Source organism: Polypterus senegalus, chromosome 17 (genome assembly GCF_016835505.1).
Source record: "Polypterus senegalus isolate Bchr_013 chromosome 17, ASM1683550v1, whole genome shotgun sequence".
Taxonomy (NCBI): Eukaryota; Metazoa; Chordata; class Cladistia; order Polypteriformes; family Polypteridae; genus Polypterus; species Polypterus senegalus.
In genome coordinates this window covers 90419399-90437601 of record NC_053170.1, presented here as the reverse complement: position 1 = coordinate 90437601, position 18203 = coordinate 90419399, and the positions used below count along the sequence as shown (strand labels likewise).

Here is an 18203-nt window from a genome sequence, read left to right as displayed (position 1 = left end):
TTTCCCCTTGGGATTAATAAAGTATCTATCTATCTATCTATCTATCTATCTATCTATCTATCTATCTATCTATCTATCTATCTATCTATCTATCTATCTATCTATCTATCTATATGTTTTTGATATTTAATAAATATACAAACTTTTCTGAAAAATTGACTTCACTTTGTCAATATAGGTTACTGAGTGTAAATTAATGGGAAGTAATTTATCCATTTAAAATTAAATGTACAAACCAATAAAGTGTGCAGACAGTGAAGGGGTCTGAATGCTTTCTGAAGCCCCAGTAGGTTTTCATTGTGCAAGTGTCACATATATAAACACCATCATCTTCTTACTAAGTGACACCCAGCTATAAGATATTAGGAAACCACAGCGCACCATTTCCTGAATTTTAAAAAAAGATCTTACATTGAATGCGACTCTGCGCATCAGAAAGCTTCATCAAGACGTGAGACAATCATGGGAACAGTTCTTGCTTTAGGTTTTCTCCTCATTTTGGCACCAGAATGGACCAAGGCTCGGACGGGTAAGTCATTGCAAAAGATAGGTGGCAGTTATTGCATGTCAACCATCATTGTTTAAAAAAGATCAAATCCGAGATGTGATTAGAAGGAGATTATTTCATTCTAGGGCTAAACACTAATTTCCTGCTTCTTATCTAATGAGTGCTGTTTGCACAGAAAGTTCTCAACTCTTTTATTTTTGTCCCTTGGTTCATGTTGATCTTAAGAATTTAGTGTTGTTTTTAAAAAATATTTCCTGTTTAAGTGAGACTTACTGGGGTTTACAAATTTTAGGAACCTAATTATCTTATGAAGCAACGTTTAAAGCCATCAGAAGCAAAAGCGTGTCCTTCTGCATAAGGACTGAAAACCTTGGGTTCCCAAACAATGTCAACTTGTGCAGCCAGTTGGGGTCACACTGCAGCAAAATGGAAGTAAGGCCAATGTGTAAAGAACTCTGGGTCAGAATTCTGTTTACTTCTTTGAGTACAGACTTAAAGCTCTTACATGAATTTATAAAGTAATATAATTAATGATATTAATATTTAATATAATAAGATAATAAAAACCACATAGCATTTAAATTAAAGTTGTCCATCCATTTTCTCAACCTGCTTATCCAACAAGTGCACATATAAAGCTAAATGAACAGCATGCAGAGATTTGTAAGCAAATGTGACACAATTCAGATGGCACCATTACTAGTCAATCAGAGCGGGTCTACCACTCGATTCAGAAATTACGGAGCTCAGGCAAAATAAGACGTTCACATTGAGAGTTTATTTCTCAAAGAATTCATTTTTCTATGCATAAGCATATGTAGGAATATGGGTTTCATTATGATGGACACATTTCTTTGCAGTTCCTGATCATAGTGATTATTTAATTCATTTAAATAATTTAATACAATGTATCAGTTTAAGTTTACATATCTGCTTTTCTTTTGTGCTTATTTACGCCGTCGGTTGTGGGAAAAAGTTTAATTTGTCAGAGGTACGGCTTGATATTTAGATTCAACCTCAGTAATTTATCCAGGCCACAGGTCTAGGAGGTGTAGCTGCCGGCCGGGTAAGGGGTCGGCCGTTACAACACAATAAGCAATAGGACAATAAAACAAACATTTGTTATAATTATAATGAATTAGCCATCCCCTGTGGCTCCACCCACATAAAAGTGAAACAGGACTGTGAGGAGGGCCCTGCCCGGCTCCCCACTCCTGACGTCATGCTTGAACCGACCCCTCGGCCCACAGCCTCTGTCTTGGATTTGTGCAAATATATCACTCCTGCACGCGAGGTTCCTGATCATAGTGATTATTTAATTCATGATGCTATAATGATATTTCACTTTAAATACAAGCATTGTCATGTTATCATTCCTGTTACCAGTATGCTGCTCCAATTAACGTGGTTTCAGAAGGCACAAAGTGTGACCCCTTAAATATTAGTATGACGATTCATGTGTTTCCGGGATTTGGACAGAAAGCTCGGCACGAATGTATTGTAGTGCAAATTACTTTCTGGGCTCTGAACTTTCGTTTTCCCCTGTGACTTAGCGATTAGGCTTTGGTGCAAAAGCTTTTTCGCTTTGACTACAGTTTATCTCCTGGTTCTTCGTGCAGAATATCCTAATGTTGGCCCTTCTGGAGATAGTAAATAACTTAGTGAATTGTGATTCTTTGGATATACAGTATGATTACTGGGGTTAGAAACAGGCCCTGCTTTTTACTTTCTTGTATACGAAATATAGGGGAAGCATTGTAATCGTCCAAGAATTCCATTTCGAGATTTTGATGAATCTTAATGTTTTAGACCTTCCTGACTTTCTCATAAATGAGGTATAGGGAAAGTATTGTAATCGTCCAAAAATTCCATTTCGAGATTTTGATGAATTTCGATGTTTTAGACCTTCCTGACTTTCTCATAAATGAGGTATAGGGAAAGTATTGTAATTGTCCAAAAATTAAATTTCGAGATTTTGATGAATCTCGATGTTTTAGAACTCCCTGAATCCAAAAATACCATTTGTGGAATTCTGTCTGTGTGTCTGTCTGTATGTGCGTGTGTGTATATGTAAACACGATAACTTGAGTACGCTTTCAATTAGATCAACCAAATTTTGCATACAAGTATTAGGTACAAAAAAATAATTGGGCTATTTTCACTAACTGGAGATGCAGAGTCCATTTGATTCAACTTTACTTTTATAATAATTGTTCATATATTATTAATTTGATTTGGTATTGATGATTCATTAATGTACATAATATAAAAATATAATCATTGTCTTGCGGTTTACTCCTCAAATATCCATCCCCATATATGAGTATACGAGAAAGTCCAGGGGAGACCATTCCTGATTTTTGTTTTCAATTTCGGTTTTGACTCCATTGTTTCCCCATCCTCACTCTAAATTGAATGGTCTGCCATTTTTTTTTTTTGCAGTCAGTAAAGTTAATCTAGTAGCTGAATCATGTTTGTGTTATTTTTTCCCAAAAAATCTTTCTCATGTGCAAGAGGTGGCCAACAATATCCAGGGTTGTTGTTGTTGTCAGCAAAATCAAGTATATTGGCTTCTTTCTTACCTTGAAATTTCCAAGCACTTTACTGTCAGATTCTTTATGTCCAAGGTTTCTGTTCCCATATTACTTTATAAAATTAATACCTTTCTCTTTCTCCTTTTCCTCCCAAAGCAGATTTAAAGACTTCTCACAGTCCACTGTTTGTCAATCAATTCAATGGGACTACAGCTGAAATCCGCTGTGGAATTTCAATGAAGGAGATCGATGGATTATATCTATACAGGAAATTCACAGGTTCAGATAAGGTGATGTTCCTGTATATTAGAAAAATGGAAGCAGAAATTCATGAGAACTACAGCAGCCGTCTAAATTACTCAAAAACGTGCTGTGATTTTTTAATTAAAATCTCAAAACTGAGGCCTGATGACAGCGATGTCTATTACTGCCGTTTTAAATACGTAAACATGTCAACTCATGAAGAAGAAGAATACACAAGTACAGGAACACTGGTAATGGTCACAGGTAAGTGCTAACTCCATAATTTACTAGAGAAAAAATATCCATTTCAATATCAATATCAAATTTCTTTATATAGCACATTTAAAAAACAGCGGTAACTAACCAGAGTGTTGTTCAGCCAAGAAAAACACTGTAGCGGGGCTACATAGTAGTAATAGTGTTGTCAGTGGCCGTACCACGTGCGTCTTGTTTCCATCGTCCCGTTTACTCTTTGTGTGTGTCAGTGAATGTCATCCTCCGCTGATGGAAGGAGACCGCAGCCCCAAACCTGGAAAACATCGGTTTACTATCAGTCAATCAATTACATCCGTCACAGGACTATAAAAACAATTATGAGGGAACAGGAAGAGAGAAGGAGACTTTCTTTCATTTTGAACGACCACGAACCAGCTGTACCTGCTGTATTCCACATCACGCATTTCCATCCAGTTTGTTTTTCATTCCGCCAGACTTACTCCAATACCCTCATCATGAGAGACCCCGGGGTCGGATTTCATCATCCACCACACGCCGAGGATACGCGGTGAGGCTGTTCCATTTTGTTCCGAGAAATACAAACACTCCATATATCGGTTAACCAGTCATCTGCATTCAGGACGATTGTTACTCGGACTCAAGTTCACGACCGTTCATTTCCGTATCTCATTCATTTTTATTATTCGTGTTGTTTGTTATATGTTACAAGGGCAAGGGAGGGTTTGTTATATTCATATAATTTGTCATCACGCTGTTGCTTTGGTGGAGGGATATATATATTTATTTGGTATTTTTTTCTGTTTCATTTAATCCAATTTATCAGTTTAAGTTTACATATCTGCTTTTCTTTTGTGCTTACTTACACTGTCAGTCGTGGGGAAAAGTTTAATTTGTTAGAGGTACGGCTTGATATTTAGATTCAACCTCAGTAATTTATCCAGGCCACAGGTCTTGGAGGTGTAGCTGCCGGCTGGGTAAGGGGTCGGCCGTTACAACACAATAAGCAATAGGACAATAAAACAAACATTTGTTATAATTATAATGAATTAGCCATCCCCTGTGGCTCCACCCACATAAAACAGGACTCTGAGGAGGCTCCCCACTCCTGACGTCATGCTTTTCCCCTTCACCTCGGCTCGCAGCCTCTGTCTTGGATTTGCGCAAATATATCACTCCTGCATGCGAACTATGATTCTTAAAGCGATGAGCGAAGTTGCAAAATCAACCGGAATGTTCAAGCAAATTCTAGAAAAAACCCAAATTTAAATCCGTTAAGTAGTTCTCTCATTCGCTAGCTCGGTGGAGGTAAGGTACACACCCCGAGGCTGGCAGATGAATGAGGAGGACTTCGCCTCTCTCCCCTCTGTCTCAGATTCGCGCAAATAAATCGCTCCTGCAAGCGAACTATGAAACTTAGCATGATGAGAGAAGTCACAAAATGAACTGCAATGTTCAACCAAATTATAGAAAAAAACGTTAAGTAGTTCTCACATGAAAAGAGGACAAATAGACGTTGGATTTTATATATACAGTATAGAGATTAAAAGCCAAGGAATAGAAACGTATCTTAAGAAGTGATTTAAAAATGGGCAAAGTATGGGCCAGCTGAACATGAACTGCTAACTCGCTCCAGAGTCTAGGGGGCTACAACTGCAAAGGCACAATCTCTCCTACACTTTAGTCTTGATTTAGGGACCACCAGAAGCAAGTGATTAGTAGACCCCAAGTGACCTTGATGGAATATATAATTGTAAAAGTTCGGAGGGTTAAGGCGGAAGTAGACCATTTAGTACTTTACAAGCAAACAATAAAATCTTTAAATCAATCCTAAAACGAACGGGAAGCCAGTGCAGAGACGCCAGCCCAGGAAAAATGTGATCTCACTTGCGTGTTCTTATTAAAAGACGAGCTGCAGTGTTTTGGGCCAACTGTAAATGTAAGATGGATGTCTGGCTGACACCAACACAAAGTGTATTACAGTAGTCAAGTCGGGATGACATAAAAGCATGTACAACCCTTTCCAAATCCTGAAAGGATAAGAAGGCTTAACCTTCGATAAAATCCTCAATTGAAAGAAACTAACTTTAATTACTGTGTTTATCTGTTTCTCTAATTTAAAATCACTATCCATTATTACACTCAAGTTTTTTTTTTTACAGTGAATCTTACATACGGTTGCAGGGAGCTCGAGTCCCCACTGATACCAATTGGCTCAAACATCAAGACCTCAGTTGTCCTCTCATTGATATTTAAAACATTTAAGGCTGTCCAAGCTTTAACATCCTCAAGGCAGTCCAACACAAGTTTTAAAGAGTTTGTGTTACTGTGGTTCAAAGAAAAATAAATCTGCCTGTCACCTGCATAGCAGTGGAACAAGATGCCAAATCTTCTAAAAGGAAGCACAGAAAGGGGAAAAAAGGAGTGGTCCAAGAATAGAACCTTGAGGAACTCCGCAAGTAAGCGGCACCGAGGAAGACAAAATCATCAAAGCTAACAGAAAAACTTCCATCAGACAAATAAGACTTACAGTATGACCAAAATCCCAACTTTCTAAGGCATCCAATTTCTCCATTTCTGGTGATGGTGCACTTATCAAACCTGCTTCTGTTGTCAGAAATCTTGGTGTTTTGTTTGATTCCTCACTTAACTTTGAGCTACACATTAGGTCTCTTTCCAAAATTTCATTCTATCATCTCCGTAACATTGCCCGCCTCCGTCCATTTCTGTCCTTCAATGGTGCTCAAACTCTGGTTCATTGTTTCATAATGTCTCATATTGATTACTGTGAAATCTATATAGAAGCTACAGTATATTCAGAACTCCGCAGCCACACAAATCGTTTTGCTCACATCTCCACTGTTCTCTCCCAGCTTCATTGGTTACTGGTTCCATCAAGGATAAAATTCAAGATTCTGCTTCTCACCTTCAAAGCCCTCCATAACCTTTGCCCCCCTCTACCTCACTCATCTCCTAGCTCCTTACACTCCTTGTCGCTCTCTCAGGTCCTCGAGCAGTCACCTCCTTACTGTCCCACGCATCAGACTCTCCACCCTGGGGGGCAGGCAGCTCCTTCAGTGCTATAGCCCCTCAACTCAGGAAGTCTCTCTTCCTCAGTCTCTCTGAGTTTGCTCCTCATTCTGCACTTTTAAATCTCAACTCTAAACTTTCCTCTTCTACGAACATTTGCCTTCTGTGTAATTCTTTTTTACTATTTTGATTATTATTATTATTATTATGATCTATATATATAATTCACTGAGCGCAAGCAAGAAACTGAGTGCACGCAAGACAGTGAGAGCAAGCAAGACAGAGCCCCGCCCGCCAACTCTAACCCTCCTACCGCGTCATGGGATACGCACGACAGAGCCACGCATGCCAACTGTAACCGTCCTCCCGAGTCCAGCATCGCTCTCAAGGCACGCAACAACTCACCAAACACAGCCTCAGTCACTTTCGTCTGTGCAAAAGTCCACATGCACCTCTGAGCACATTACACTGCTGACATTACACTGCATGCAAAACAGAGAGCCACGCCTGCCAACTCACAGAGCCACGCCCACCAATTCTAACTAAGGGTAAGCAAGACAGAGAGCGCATGCAAGACAGAGAGCCACGCCCACCAACTCAGAGCCCCGCCCACATGTGTTATTGAATTACCAAGTTGAGGAGCACTATGAGAGATGCTCAAGCTCCCATTGCACAGAGTTTGATGTTTGGTACAGAAAGTACAGCTGCAGATGTGAATCAGAGTGAGCGAGACGAGTGTCAGTCTGTAGGAGATCAGTGAGGTTGTAGAGAGCTTTAAATGTTAAGAGTAGTATTTAGTACTAGCCAACCCGCGGCGTACCATACGCCGCATAATCAGGCCGGTTTTTTAATGATTTTTCAGCACAGGGAGAAAATTAACATTTGAAAACTCGGTAATGTAATAAATCAGCAAGAAAAGCAACATTGTAACAATGCACGGAACGAACCAACACACAATCGTCCGTGACTGAAAACTGGGGGACCGCCATCACTCATGTGCCCACCTCCAACTCGTCACTTGAGTCGTTGTCGTCTTTGCACAGTCCACATGCACCTGTGACTCACGTAAACTTTCCGTGTTCCTGCAGGAGCATCTAAGAAGACGCACGTTTGTCGCGGATGTGAATTGCTGTATGTAGAGTTTAAAACAGTTTGCTATGGTGCACACGGTCGTGCGTCGTAACCGAAAACTTGGTTTTTAAAGACTGCTTACTTCATTGTGTTTTAACCTCAGTTGTAAAGGATTGTTTTAAGGATCCCATGAGATACCCCTCTCAAACCGTTTTACACGCTGCATATGGCAAATCACCTATATATAGATTGTATTCTGTAGTTAACAGGGAGCCAGTGAAGTTGAGAGAGAATCAGTGTAATATGTTCAGTGGATTTAGAACAGCAGGTTATTATCCTGGCAGCAGAATTTTGAATAAATTGTAAGCAATGGATACTTTTTTGTGGGATCACAGATAGAATAGCATTACAGTAATCTATACGTGAGGTGACTCGGACATTAAATGATACTTCAGTACTGTGGTGTGTAAGAACAGGACGAAGTCTAGAAATGTGTCGGAGATGGAAGAAGGCAGCCCAAGAAATGTTACTTATATGGGAGGAATTATTTAATAATAATAATTATAATTATAATTATTATTATTATTATTTAATAATTGCCATTATTAGTGTATACAGTGGTGTGAAAAACTATTTGCCCCCTTCCTGATTTCTTATTCTTTTGCATGTTTGTCACACAAAATGTTTCTGATCATCAAACACATTTAACCATTAGTCAAATATAACACAAGTAAACACAAAATGCAGTTTTTAAATGATGGTTTTATTATTTAGGGAGAAAAAATCCAAACCTACATGGCCCTGTGTGAAAAGTAATTGCCCCTGAACCTAATAACTGGTTGGGCCACCCTTAGCAGCAATAACTGCAATCAAGCGTTTGCGATAACTTGCAATGAGTCTTTTACGGCTCTGGAGGAATTTTGGCCCACTCATCTTTGCAGAATTGTTGTAATTCAGCTTTATTTGAGGGTTTTCTAGCATGAACCGCCTTTTTAAGGTCATGCCATAGCATCTCAATTGGATTCAGGTCAGGACTTTGACTAGGCCACTCCAAAGTCTTCATTTTGTTTTTCTTCAGCCATTCAGAGGTGGATTTGCTGGTGTGTTTTGGGTCATTGTCCTGTTGCAGCACCCAAGATCGCTTCAGCTTGAGTTGACGAACAGATGGCGGACATTCTCCTTCAGGATTTTTGGTAGACAGTAGAATTCATGGTTCCATCTATCACAGCAAGCCTTCCAGGTCCTGAAGCAGCAAAACAACCCCAGACCATCACACTACCACCACCATATTTTACTGTTGGTATGATGTTCTTTTCTGAAATGCTGTGTTCCTTTTACGCCAGATGTAACGGGACATTTGCCTTCCAAAAGTTCAACTTTTGTCTCATCAGTCCACAAGGTATTTTCCCAAAAGTCTTGGCAATCATTGAGATGTTTCTTAGCAAAATTGAGATGAGCCCTAATGTTCTTTTGCTTAACAGTGGTTTGCGTCTTGGAAATCTGCCATGCAGGCCGTTTTGCCCAGTCTCTTTCTTATGGTGGAGTCGTGAACACTGACCTTAATTGAGGCAAGTGAGGCCTGCAGTTCTTTAGACGTTGTCCTGGGGTCTTTTGTGACCTCTCGGATGAGTCGTCTCTGCGCTCTTGGGGTAATTTTGGTCGGCTGGCCACTCCTGGGAAGGTTCACCACTGTTCCATGTTTTTGCCATTTGTGGATAATGGCTCTCACTGTGGTTCGCTGGAGTCCCAAAGCTTTAGAAATGGCTTTATAACCTTTACCAGACTGATAGATCTCAATTACTTCTGTTCTCATTTGTTCCTGAATTTCTTTGGATCTTGGCATGATGTCTAGCTTTTGAGGTGCTTTTGGTCTACTTCTCTGTGTCAGGCAGCTCCTATTGAAGTGATTTCTTGATTGAAACAGGTGTGGCAGTAATCAGGCCTGGGGGTGGCTACGGAAATTGAACTCAGGTGTGATACACCACACGTTAGGTTATTTTTGAACAAGGGGCAATTACTTTTCACACAGGGCCATGTAGGTTTGGATTTTTTCTCCCTAAATAATAAAAACCATCATTTAAAAACTGCATTTTGTGTTTACTTGTGTTATATTTGACTAATGGTTAAATGTGTTTGATGATCAGAAACATTTTGTGTGACAAACATGCAAAAGAATAAGAAATCAGGAAGGGGGCAAATAGTTTTTCACACCACTGTAAATGGATATAAATAATTGCATGTAAATGATTCGCCAAAATCTGTTGTATGTAAACAATACTGTTTAAAACGTTTATTGTTTTTTCATCAGAAAACCCGTTTTGCACGTCTACCTGTATTAGTTTAAATGGTACTTTTACCACTCACAATATGGCGGACGTGCTGACTTATCGTGTCGACTGGGCAACACAGTGAATGCGGCGTCTATCTATATATGTCTATGTTTTCTGTAGCCTGCTACAGGAAGGTACTCTCTCCACCATTGGCATTGGTTTCGCTCCTTGCTATTTTCATTATACTGCGACGGTGGTTTCCTAAGCCTTTGTTATACTGAATTCCTTTCTCACCGTTTTCAGTTCCTATTCCTACACCGCCGTATGCTACAGCAGGCTTCAGCTAGTTATTATGATTCAGGAAAGAATGAGAATATTGTGGTCTATAGTATCGAAAGCATTTGTGAGATCCAGAAGACGGAGTCAGTAGCTAATAAAAGATCATTTAAAATCTTTAAAATTGCGGTTTCAGGGCTATGATGGGCTTTAAAACCAGACTGGAACACCTCAAGAATGCCATGTATGTCTAAATAAGATTTCAACTGAAAAAATGTAACTTTCTCCAAGATTTCTGACAAAAATGGAAGTTTGGAAATTGGCCCAAAATTGGTAAGTACTGAGGTGTCCAAGTTTGCTTTTTTGATGAGTGGTTGGACTCATCCATGGCATAGTTCTGGGTAAAACACCAGAGATAAAGACTGCTGCTGATAGTTATTGGGATATTTGGTCCCAGAGTGTCAAAAATTTCCTTAAGAAGATGAGGAAAAATAACACATGTGGAACAGGCCAAAGGTCTCAAATGACCATTTAACAAAGAAAGGGACACAGGTTCAAACAATAAGAATACGGGGGCACAGCACTACTGTGTTGCCCAAAAGAAAATAAACATAATATAAATTGTTGGATATCCAACGATCTACCAGCGAAAACTAAAAATAATTACCACTCAATGCCTATAGTGGCGTAGCTAGGGAGGGGGCAAGGGGAGACATCTGTCCCGGGGCGCAGCATCCAGGGGGCGCCAAATTGATGTTACGAAATTTTAGAATGAAATGTTTTCCATTCTTAAATGCACTAAAAAGTAAATAAAAAACTTTTGCATACTCAGTCCATCACTCCATCAGTATGAGGAGATCTTTTTCCTATGTTTTTTGTCTTTTTCTGATTTCGAAGCACATATTAGTTCTATATACCCAACAGACAATAATTGATCCCCTCCACTACTCTAACATGCTTGACTCCCACCCAGAAACTTTTTTGACGTGATTAAACAGGTCGCGCGACTGACATGAGGCATTACTGTATCACTGTCTAAGTTGTTGCAAACGCCATTTCTGTGTGCCAAGTGATTTGTGTTTATGTGTTTGATAAAAAATTGATTGGGCTGTGGTGAAGAATTCTAGTAGATGGCTGCCAATGTCTAGACGTTTCCCCATCATATTTTCGTACGAATAAATTGTAAGTAATAAGTTTTCATAAATATATAATAATTTTGCTTTATAATTTGCTATATACTTTCTTTAAAATCATTTTTAAATGCGGAAAACAAATCTTTTCTTACAAAAACTAATGACGGATTTAGATTTTAAAGAACACGAGGTGCCGTTGTCATTTTCAGAGACTTATATGAAATTTTTTTCTTAAAATACTATTATTTTTAAAATTTTTCTTTCCCTTCCCCATTGCATTTTGGTAGACAGGAGGGGGCGCGAAATCTTCAGTTGTCCCCGGGCGCTGCAAACCCAAGCTACGCCTCTGAATGCCTACCCAAACAAGTATTAAACCCCAGTTTATCTACCTGGAGGTGCCCCCATTCAAAATACTAAATGAAGGGACCTTCTAATCGCAGCTTGACCTTATTTTGAAGAATCTGGGTGAATGGGCTGGATGAGCTTAATTTCTACAAAGCAGCAGCACCAGCTGCAGAAAAGATGGACGGCACCCCACCTACGATTAATGCAGTGATTCTACTGTCCGTTAAAAGCTCATTCATTCTTCCATCCATTTGTTTTGTAATTCACTTGACCAATTTAGGGTCAAAGTGTTGGGTTGCCGGTGGGTATCTTGGCAGCAATGGGGACAATGTGGGAACCAACCTTGGACGGGGCACTAGTCCATAGCCGGGCACACTCCAAGCCAATTTATAGACACCAATTCACCAACCCTACAGAGGAGGAAAACCAAAGCAGCCGTAAAGAAACCTGCTCAAACGTGGGCACACAGGCAGTGCCTAGGCTTGGATCTGAACCCAGAACTCTGGAGCTAGGAGACATTAGCACCAACTGTCATGCCACCTGTTACAAACTCCTGTACACCATTGTCAGTATTGATTTACAATGGCATTTTCCTCCTTACATGACTTCAGAGTCTATCATTAACTTAAAGATCATCCATCGGGTTACTATGCTCTCCTTTTCTTCTCCTAAATCACTTTCACTCACTTTATGAAATGGACTTTATATGTTGTTGCTATGCTGGTCCCAGGTCAATTGAATTATCTGCCTGGAATTCTCACATGTTTGTGCAGTTATCTGACAGCCTACATAACGCATTAGTGATGACAACTTCTGCCACTGATGCAAAGCCCTTTGGCATTTAAAGCTGGGAAAATCCGGCCATTTTCCATGCTTCACTGTTCACACAATTATTGTTCTGTACAGAGATTTACGTACAACAACAAAAAATAGGGACTTTCCCTTTTTGGCTTCTTTCTAAAACCTGCTATTGAATGCATTGTGAAAAGCGCCACATGAACTATTTCTCTCTTTCATTCAATTTGATTTCAATTTCTACTGTCAAATGGGGCTCTTCTTCCCCATCCCCATTGAAGAAATTCATTTTGAAAATTTTCCTAGTTAGTTTGGTCACTCGTCAATCTCAGAAGCAAGTCCGTCTGTGTTTGTATTTTATAGCCTGCTAAAATGATCTGACCACAGTGGATTCAGAACATCTCCTTTGCTTTTTTTCACATTTTGTTGTGTTGCAGCCTTGTGCTAAAATCATTCAAATTCATTTTGGATTCCCTCACCAAGCAACACTCATTATCCCAGAAAGTAATACCAGGATTTTAGAAATGTGTTCAAATCTATTAAAAATAAAAATGGCGATTCTAAATTGTTCTTTAGTGTGTGCTTGGTGTGTGGGTGTGTGCGTGTGCCCTGCGGTTGGCTGGCGCCCTGCCTGGGGTTTGTTTCCTGCCTTGCGCCCTGTGTTGGCTAGGATTGGCTCCAGCAGACTCCCGTGACCCTGTAGTTAGGTTATAGCGGGTTGGATAATGGATGGATGGATGGATGGATGAAATATCACATTGACACTCGGACCCTTTGCTATGACACCTGAAATTCGGCTCAGGTGTATCCTACTCCATTGATCATCATTTAAATGTTTTACGCCTTGTCTGTAGTCCACCCGTGGTCAATGCGGGTGATTGAACTGGTTAGGAAAGACACACACATACACACAGCTGTCTATAGAAGGTCCAAAAAGTAAGCAAAAATCACGTCAAAGGAATTGCCTGCAGAGCTTAGAGACAGGATTGTGTTGAAACAAAGGTCTGGGGAAGGCTACAAAAACTTGCTGCAGCACTGAAGTTTCCCAAGAGCACAATGGCTTCCATAATTCTTAAATGGAATACGTTGGGAACAGCCACGACTCTTCCTGGAGCTGATCACACAGCCAAACTGAGCAATCTTGGGAGAAGGGCCTTGATAAGTGAGGTGACCAAGAACCCAATGTTCACTCTGGGTGAGCTCCAGAGAACCTGTGTGAAGATAGAAGAAACTTCTAGAAGGACAGCCACCACTGCAAACATTCCACTAATCTGGGCAGCATGGTCAGTTGACACATGAAAGCCTACTTGGAATTTGCAAAATGGCACCTAAAGGACTCTCAGACTATAAGAAACAAGATTCGCTGGTCTGATGAAACCAAGAATTGGCCTCAATTCTGATAGTCATGTGTGGTGGAAACTAAGCACCCCTCATCTGTGTAATACCATTCCAACGGTGATTCATGGTGCTGGGAAATGGGGGACTAGTTAGGATTAAGTGAAAGCTGCGGTATGGAGATACATTTAATGAAAACCTGCTCTAGTTTATGTAATTAGACACCAGATCCAAGGAGTGATGTCAGAAAGGAAAATAACTAGAAGATGGCTACATGAGATTAGGAATGTCTAAAGCAGCGGTTACCAACCTTTTTGGTGTCACGACTCAGTTTTTCACTTGCCAGTGTGTTTGTGATGGTGTGTGGTTTGGGTTGGTATGGGCACATAGTGTGATCGTCTGAGCAGGGGGGCATTGGCGTGATCCCCCTCTGTGAATTGAGCACAATTGTCAATGCTTTTCCTCTTTGGTGAATTGAGCCTGATCGTCAGAGCAGACGGTTAGGGGAGGTTGTTCAGAATCAGCCGTGATCTCCCTGTGATGCTGCCTCTGTAAATTAAGTGTGGGGTTTCATCCAGGGTCAACCACAGTCCACATGCAATACCTCCATGGCCCACAGGTTGGAAAACGCTGGTTTAAACCAAACCAGGTCTGAACTAGAGCAGAACTGAAAGAGGATCAAAACAGGAGGGCAAAAACGAGAAATTCAAAGGCAGAAGAGAACTCAGTAAACAAAAATGGACCCTGATGCTAAGGCATACTTGTTTAAAAGTTAACCAAAGCTAGAATTACTTTTAGAGAATTACATCCAACCCGAGGAATGAGACATGTTGAAAGTGCTGGTATACTCGTACTGTCCCATCCTGTGATGTAGCGGATGAGATGATCACGGTCATGTGATGCTTCCTATTGTGTTGCGTAAAGAAAGAAGGAATGAAAAATAAAACTTTCTTAAAATAAATCAAAATGATTAGAAAACCTTTGTGACAGGCGCCTGGCGTCCATGCCCAGTCGGGACGCCCCTGCACACTGTATTCAGGGGGAGCAGCCCTGGACAGTGCAATACCTCCCCCTGAACGATAGATGGCCGTCCCCCCTGGCCTGGTGAAGTGCTTCAGTTTCCCACAGGGCTCTCTGGGAATTGGAGTTGGGGGCAGCCCTGTTGGGTCCCGCACAAACCGCCAGGGGGTGCTGTGTTTGGGACTCCTGAACCCATATGGACAGCAGCTTCATCACACCTGGAAGTGCCGTCAGATCTTGGTGATCAAACACCTGGAGCACTTCCAGATGACCTATAAAAGGAGCCAGTGACCACCACTCATCGGCCAGAGTCGGGTGGAGGAAGACAAGGTTGTGAGGGAGGAGTGGTGGTGCCAAGGAGGAGTGTTTGTGATTGTGCTGCACTGGTGGTTACTGGTGCTTGGGACTGTGTTGTGGCTGGGGGATTACGGGGAAGACGTGCCCTCCAGCTGAAGAAGAATAAAAAAGCATTTTATTTTACACGTGCCTCCAGTGTCCAATCTGTGTCGGGTCAGGCGCTATATAGTGCCATTTACACCTTCCAAACAGAATCTGCACAGTACAAAACCATAAAATAGCTCAAATGATACTTAAAAACTGCATTAATTACTACATGAACCTAAGACGGAGTAGAAGAATGACATTTCAACACAATGCAAAAAGTACAAACAACACGGGTAGTGGTACAGAGACAACTCTGGGAATGTCCTTGAGTGGTCTAGCCAGGGTCCGGCCTTAAACCCAATTGAACATCTCTGGGGAGACCTGCAAGAAGTTGTCCACCGACAGTGGCAATCCAACCAGACAGAACTTGAGAGGATCTCCAGAGCTTTTCTGAGCAAGAAGTGCATTTGCTCTCCCGGACATAGAAATTTCATTAAGCTTCTGGTCCACGCAAAATGTCTCCATTCCCACTAAGGCATTGTTCTGACCAGTCAGCTCCCGTATTCATAGAAATTTTCACTCAGTCTTTGGCTCAATGCAAACTCCCTGTCCGTTTTTAAAAAAATCCACTTTGTTGTGCCTAAGGGACAAAATACTTAACAGTCTAAATGAGTATTGGTCAGTGGCACTGACCTCTGCAATAATGAAATCATTAGCATCTCAGATCAGTCACAGATTCTCTCCTTGATCCACCACAGTTTGCTTAGATTCCTACCAGTCAGTTGAGGATACAGTGATCATGGCTCTCCACTACATCTGGCAGCACTTAGACTCTTCAGCTACTTACTGTATGTCAGGATCTGACTTGTGGATTTCAGTTCTGCATTTAACCCAATCATTGCATAGCTTCTAATTAGCAAACTTCTCAGTATGGATGTGGACTAAGCCACAGGTTTCTGGATCTCTGACCTTCTAAGTAGCAGACGTCAGACAGTGAAGAGGGTCCCCTCAGGTCTGTGTTCTGTCTCCTCGCTTCTCCTCTTCTTTTCTCTTATCTACACCAATGACTGCCCCATCTGTTAAACTGATGATGTCAGCTGATGACACCATCCTGATTGGCCTGATCACAAATTGGAATGGGATGCCATATTGGAGGAAAGTGATCGGCTGGCCATTTGGTGCGCCCTTTCAGCAATCTCAACTTGAGTTACCCTGAAAACTGTGGAAGTAATTGTGGATTTATGGAGATACTCCTCACCTCCTACACCCCTAAGTTATAAACAGTGTCACTGCTGTCACACACAGTCTGAACTGAGATTAAAACGTAACTGGTTTTATCAACTAGCTCAGCAGTGGATGTTTGTTGTCTGCCAACTGAAAAATTTTTAACCTGTGCCGATCTCTGGTGGCTCAGTTTTATAGAGCGGCTACTGAAATCATCCTCACATTCTCCATACCAGCCTGGTATGGCAGGACACCTCCTCACTCGAAATATAAACTGCAGCGTGTTATTGAGACAGCAGAAAAGATGAAACTGGACTCACCCGGGACAACCACCTCTTTCAATTATTGCCACCAAGGAAACGTTAGCAGTCACTAAAGGCAAAGACTACTAGATATATGGAGAGTTTGACTCTTACTGCAGTCAGTCTGCTTAAACACAGTCTCTGATATTTTGATATCTAAACTCCCCCATCCAATCTAAATCACGTTTATTTTATAAAGACTGAGTAGAAGTACAATTCTACTTTACTTTATTATTTTATACACTAGGGGGCTTCGCCCCCTGCTCGCTTCGCTCGCCAACCCCCGTGTTTGGTTTTCCGGATACACACTTTTTTTTTTCTTTGAATTGTTGCTATTTCATTAGTTTCACTTTTATTTCAGAACTTCTGTAAAAACAATATTTGTAATATTGCGAGTCCCACTATGCTGAATCTTTTAAATAAGGTCCATGAGACATGTGTTTAATGACTTTGTACCATAATTCAGGACGGGTTTCTCTGTTTGGAATTTCAGCCCAGACAAAACGATCCACATCATCAGCAGTTAATAATTTTTTTTACAAAGTAACAACAACAACAACATTTATTTATATAGCACATTTTCATACAAAAGAATATAACTCAAAGTGCTTACCAATAAATGCATGTGCGGTAAACTCCATTTTTGTAATTCTCAAGATTCTTTATTTGTCACATGTATAGTTATACAGGACAACACGCAGTGAAATGCATCCTGATCCGCTTATCAAAAACTGTGCAAAGTTAGAAGAATATCAGTTAGATTAACAAAAAGTCATAGATTGAAAGATAACAGTATAGTAGAACATAATAAATAAGTAAAATTATGTGAATAAAGTAGAATTAAGTGTTAAGGTGCAATAGTGTAGTGATTACTGTGCAAAAACCAAAGTTAGACTGGTGCATAGTTAAATGAGGCAGTTTGTTTGCACTACTGCAATCTTTACTTTCATTTTTTATATTTTCTAATTTTCCTACTTTCATATCCTTTAACTTTCTCCACATGTGTATAGCGACCAATGGTTTTTTTTTTAGAGCCTTTCGAATTCCACTGCTTTCATAATCTCTAACCTGCTCTGCATGTGTTTAGTGCCAACGTTTGTGAACGTCTTTATGAAGTTCTACTTTGTCTTTTATTCTGTCTTTTAATTCTGAGCCGGAATGGACCTGCTTTTTTTTTTCAATTCCACTTGTTCCGGGCTGATAATTACTTTCCTTATTTTCTGAATTTGCACCTCGATTATTCTTTTTTGCTCTTTTTTCTTTCCAACGCTTTTGAGTCACTTTTCTCCTCGCTGCTTTCTTCTTCGCTTAGATGTCGGCATTTCATTTATACCAGAATTATATAATTTAAATAAATATAATTTATTCATTACCACTGAACAGTGTCATCTCCAGGCAGAGGAGTAGCTTCAGTGACAGACTGAGGAGATTGTTTCTCCCCCACACTATGTTACTCTTCAATTCCACCAGGGGGAGTAAAAAACATTATTCAAAGTTAT

The 18203-nt window shown here is 40.5% G+C and overlaps 1 protein-coding gene across 2 annotated transcripts in view; it reads left to right on the top strand.

Moving 5' to 3' along the window:
* The first annotated feature begins 430 nt into the window (after positions 1-430).
* LOC120517611 overlaps positions 431-18203 on the top strand; it is a 28121-nt gene continuing 10348 nt past the window's right edge. Inside the window, exons 1-2 of one of the 2 annotated variants that reach the window (XM_039740024.1) lie at positions 431-529; positions 3202-3549. In XM_039740024.1, the coding sequence (XP_039595958.1) occupies positions 463-529; positions 3202-3549 (415 nt within the window). In that variant the 5' untranslated portion in view covers positions 431-462. Of the gene's footprint in view, positions 530-3198; positions 3550-18203 lie in introns of both variants that reach the window. The other variant, XM_039740023.1, reaches the window with a different exon arrangement.